The sequence below is a fragment of the Triticum dicoccoides genome, chromosome 6B (genome assembly GCF_002162155.2).
Source record: "Triticum dicoccoides isolate Atlit2015 ecotype Zavitan chromosome 6B, WEW_v2.0, whole genome shotgun sequence".
In the NCBI taxonomy this organism is placed as follows: Eukaryota; Viridiplantae; Streptophyta; class Magnoliopsida; order Poales; family Poaceae; genus Triticum; species Triticum dicoccoides.
The window spans coordinates 548338517-548342273 of NC_041391.1; the positions used below are offsets into that span (position 1 = coordinate 548338517).

Here is a 3757-nt window from a genome sequence, read left to right on the forward strand (position 1 = left end):
TAGAGGTATAGATTATTATTATATTATGAATATTATTAATACAATATATTTTTAGGTATAGCTGTGTGCACTTATTTGAGAATCGAGGAAGTGCGGTTAAATAGCGGGTGTCCAACCATGTGTCTACAATCCCACGTTTTGTCGTAACCACATTTTGCCGTCCAGCTTTCTTGGGCCGGATTATCTAAAAAAAACTTTCTTGGGCCGGATCTAGTTGGAGAAGCCCGGCCGTATATCTGAGTAGAGCTCTTTCTCAAAAGTTACTCAAAAAAAAAGTTACTCAAAAAAAGCTCTTTGTCAAAAGAAAAAAAAAATCCGAGTAGAGCCGACAGCAGAGCCCCGCCGTATAGGGGAGCAGTGGCCTGTACATGCGGAGCTACCTAGAGCCAGAAGCCGAAAGCAAGTGAGCTGGTGGCAGGGGACGGACGCGACGATGGTGGTGGTGGCGACCGCGAGCCCCGGCGGGCCCGAGGCGCTGCAGGTGCGCGAGGTCGAGGACCTCCCGGCGCCGGGGGAGGGCGAGGTGCTTGTCGGGGTGGCCGCCGCCGGCGTCAATCGCGGCGACACGGTCCAGTGGCAGGGCCGGTAGCCGCCGCCTCGCCCTACCCGGGGCTCGAGTGCTCCGGCACCATCGTCGCTCTCGGGGCCGCGCTGGGCCGTCGGTACCAGGTGCCCAGCGTGCCCCCATGGTGAATTTGGTGATGGCTGCTGCTGCTGCTCTGAACCTCACTTTTTTTTTTCGCATATGCTGTTGCGTTGCAGGTGTGCGCGCTGCTTACCGGCCGCGGGTATGTGGAGAAGGTGGAGGTTCCGACAGGGAAGCTGCTCCCGGTGACGGAGGGGGTGTCGCTGACTGACAGCCCGAGGTGGCCTGCACCGTCTGGTCCACCTTTTTCATGCTAGCCACCTCTCCCTCGGTGAATCCTTGTAAGAAAATCTCTCTTGCTAATTTGTTCTGCATGTGATGATTGCAAACGGCTAGCAATTCACTGCACTTGCTTCTTCCTTGGACTGGGACTGACTGGCTGTAAATCTCTTACACTGAGCACCTGATGAGTTGGAATGTCAGATCTCTTTTGTTAGAGCAACATGCCTCGACTAACTGAGAAATAGCCAAGTAAATTGTGCTTACTCAAATGGAGTGCGAACTAGGTTACCACAGTTACTCATATGCAAAATGAGGTGAAACGTCCTGGACTCCTGGCTGTATTTATTCCTGATGATTGGGTATCTCCAATGTATGCAGATCCATGGTGGATCAAGTGGAATCGGTACATTCGCTACACAGAATTCAAAGCACCTTGGAAATGTACACATGAGACATTATTCTTTGTAAGTGACAGTAGCGGCAAAAAATTTGCTACTTCTAAATTTGAAGGTTGCAAGTGTACACATTCAAATACACCGATTGATGTGTTAACGTTGCAGAGACAACATCTCTACTGCTCTAGGAGGCACTTTTGAGTGTCTGCATCAACCTTTAGGAATTGCAACTGGGCTGCAGAAGAGCTAAATAACAAACCATGAACTCCACATATCTATTGTGTAGATAAGTATAATAAGCAGAGACAATTTTTGACATTTTACATTCATATATCAACACAAATTGATGTATGCTATCGCTGTTATGTAGCCATGGCCATCATACAAAACCACGATGCATAAAAAATTGAGGTTCGTCATTTATATTCCAAGATATGAGAATAGAAAGACCAATTTACACAAAAGTTCACTGGGATGAATTTATAAAATTAGCTGGGAATTACTACAGTTTGTCTACAATTTATAAAACAGCACTGCTAAGTTTCATTTTGTTCCAAACATTGTGCCAATTCACATGGACCAAGCTTATATATGGTACTTCCAACCCACAAACTAAACAGATTTCTTAGTTCAGATCATACATTTAGTTTTATGTAGGAAAAGTCTAGCGCGGCTCTTAAGAACCCTAACCAATGCTGCTTTGGTTTTACAACTTTCATTGCTTCTAACATCCAAATCAAACTGTTGTTACACACATGTTTGCTGTATAGATGCACTAAAAAAATCCTACATTTACTTTCTCATAGAATTGCATTTTTCTGGTTGTAAAAATAGGATGAGCAGCAACTTTCTTGTCAACATGATGGCCTCCTGAAAATAATTGAGACCCGTCCATCACTTATTTATGAACTACTTTTCAGTGTCTTCTATCGATGATAAGTGAGCTACTTTTTCTTTAGAGATCGCCATCTCATTGGCACTAACTTGTATAGCACACAGTTTCCCTTCCCAATGCACTCGTAATGCATAGATAGTCCCTCCTAATCATTTTGTGTTCGTTTTTTTGTCATGATTCAGATCGAATTTCCGACATCAGAGACACGTATGCTGTTAATCAGGTGCTGAAGGTAAGATCAGGACACAAAAAACATATGGGATTTAATAATTAGCAGTTTATGTGCGAAAATACTTATTTTCCAGGAATCTAGCTTCATGTAAGCATGCAAAGTTGATTTTTATCATCCAATTTGAACAATTGCAGAAAAAATCAATCCTCTCCACTTGAAGGTAGGTGATGCACACAGATTTCTTCTTACCTTGCAAGCACCGTTGGATGAAGAGAGTAGGCATGATCATGGACAAACGCAGTGAGTGCTCAACCCATCTGTACATACGCTGCACTTTATGGCCCCGTGCCGCTGCCATCCTTATCATGCCTCTCCTTGATCTGGCTCCCCACAGTGCCGTCTTGCCTCGATCTTGCAGGAGAGGAGGACATTGTTTATTTGCGTAGGGCTGTCGGGGGATAATTCGATCGAGTAGGAGTTGTTACGTGGAAGAGGAGCTAGCAGCTGGGCGATCGTTTGGCTAGGTGACGAGGAAGAAATTGATACGGCCGGCCGTTGTACGGGAGCACGGCCAGAGATGGAGTTCGATACGGTCTGCACCCAAATCAGAAGGTTTGGCCACCCTTAACAATATCCTCATCGGATATAACTTGGGGAAGGCGAAGGCGTACCCCCTACTATATAAGCTCCGCCACCCACGCCCCAAACAAATCATAACCAACCTTCCTCAAGTCGTTTGTTCCCCCGAGCAATCGAGTTGTGTTCCCGGCGATCGATCGATCCATCTTGCTGAGCATCATGGTTTCCGCCGACGTGGCTCGCAACATCGTCGGCATCATTGGCAATGTCATCTCCTTTGGGCTCTTCCTCTCCCCTGTGTAAGCCCTTTCCTCCTCCTCTCGGCTATGTATTCACATGGATGGAAGGTGGTTGCTAGGGCATGAATCTGACGCTCGTTTTCTGCTTGTGCGTACGCAGGCCGACGTTCTGGCGTATCTGCAAGGCCAAGGACGTGCAGGAGTTCAAGCCGGACCCCTACCTGGCGACGCTCATGAACTGCCTGCTCTGGTTCTTCTACGGGCTCCCTATCGTCCACCCCAACAGCACCCTCGTCCTCACCATCAACGGCATCGGCCTCGTCATCGAGGGCGCCTACATCATCATCTTCATCATCTACGCGGCCAAGAACACAAGGGTACGTACGTGCAACCCTCCTAATGCCCCCTCATCCGGCCTACTGTCTCTTTTCGGCGTTAGTTTCTGTACAGAAGATCCTCCTGCATGCCCCTAACCCATGCCATGTGCCTGTGCTGTGCGTGCAGTGGAAGATGCTCGGCGTGCTCGCCATCCAGGCAGCGTTCATGGCTGCCGTGGTGGCCGGTGTGCTCGTCGGCGCCCACACCCATGAGAAGCGCTCCATGATCGTA

General features: G+C 47.8%; 1 protein-coding gene across 5 annotated transcripts in view; it reads left to right on the forward strand.

Moving 5' to 3' along the window:
- Positions 1-466: 466 nt before the first annotated feature.
- The window catches only part of LOC119322267 (bidirectional sugar transporter SWEET6b-like), a 4600-nt gene continuing 1309 nt past the window's right edge, over positions 467-3757 (forward strand). Inside the window, exons 1-8 of one of the 5 annotated variants that reach the window (XM_037595760.1) lie at positions 467-669; positions 763-927; positions 1247-1332; positions 2341-2390; positions 2525-2630; positions 2725-3208; positions 3309-3525; positions 3653-3757. In XM_037595760.1, coding sequence (XP_037451657.1) covers positions 3129-3208; positions 3309-3525; positions 3653-3757 — 402 coding nt within the window. In that variant the 5' untranslated portion in view covers positions 467-669; positions 763-927; positions 1247-1332; ... (1 more) ...; positions 2525-2630; positions 2725-3128. Of the gene's footprint in view, positions 670-762; positions 928-1246; positions 1333-1439; positions 1675-1727; positions 2391-2524; positions 2631-2724; positions 3209-3308; positions 3526-3652 lie in introns of those variants that run through there. The other 4 variants (XM_037595759.1, XM_037595761.1, XM_037595758.1 and 1 more) reach the window with 4 other exon arrangements.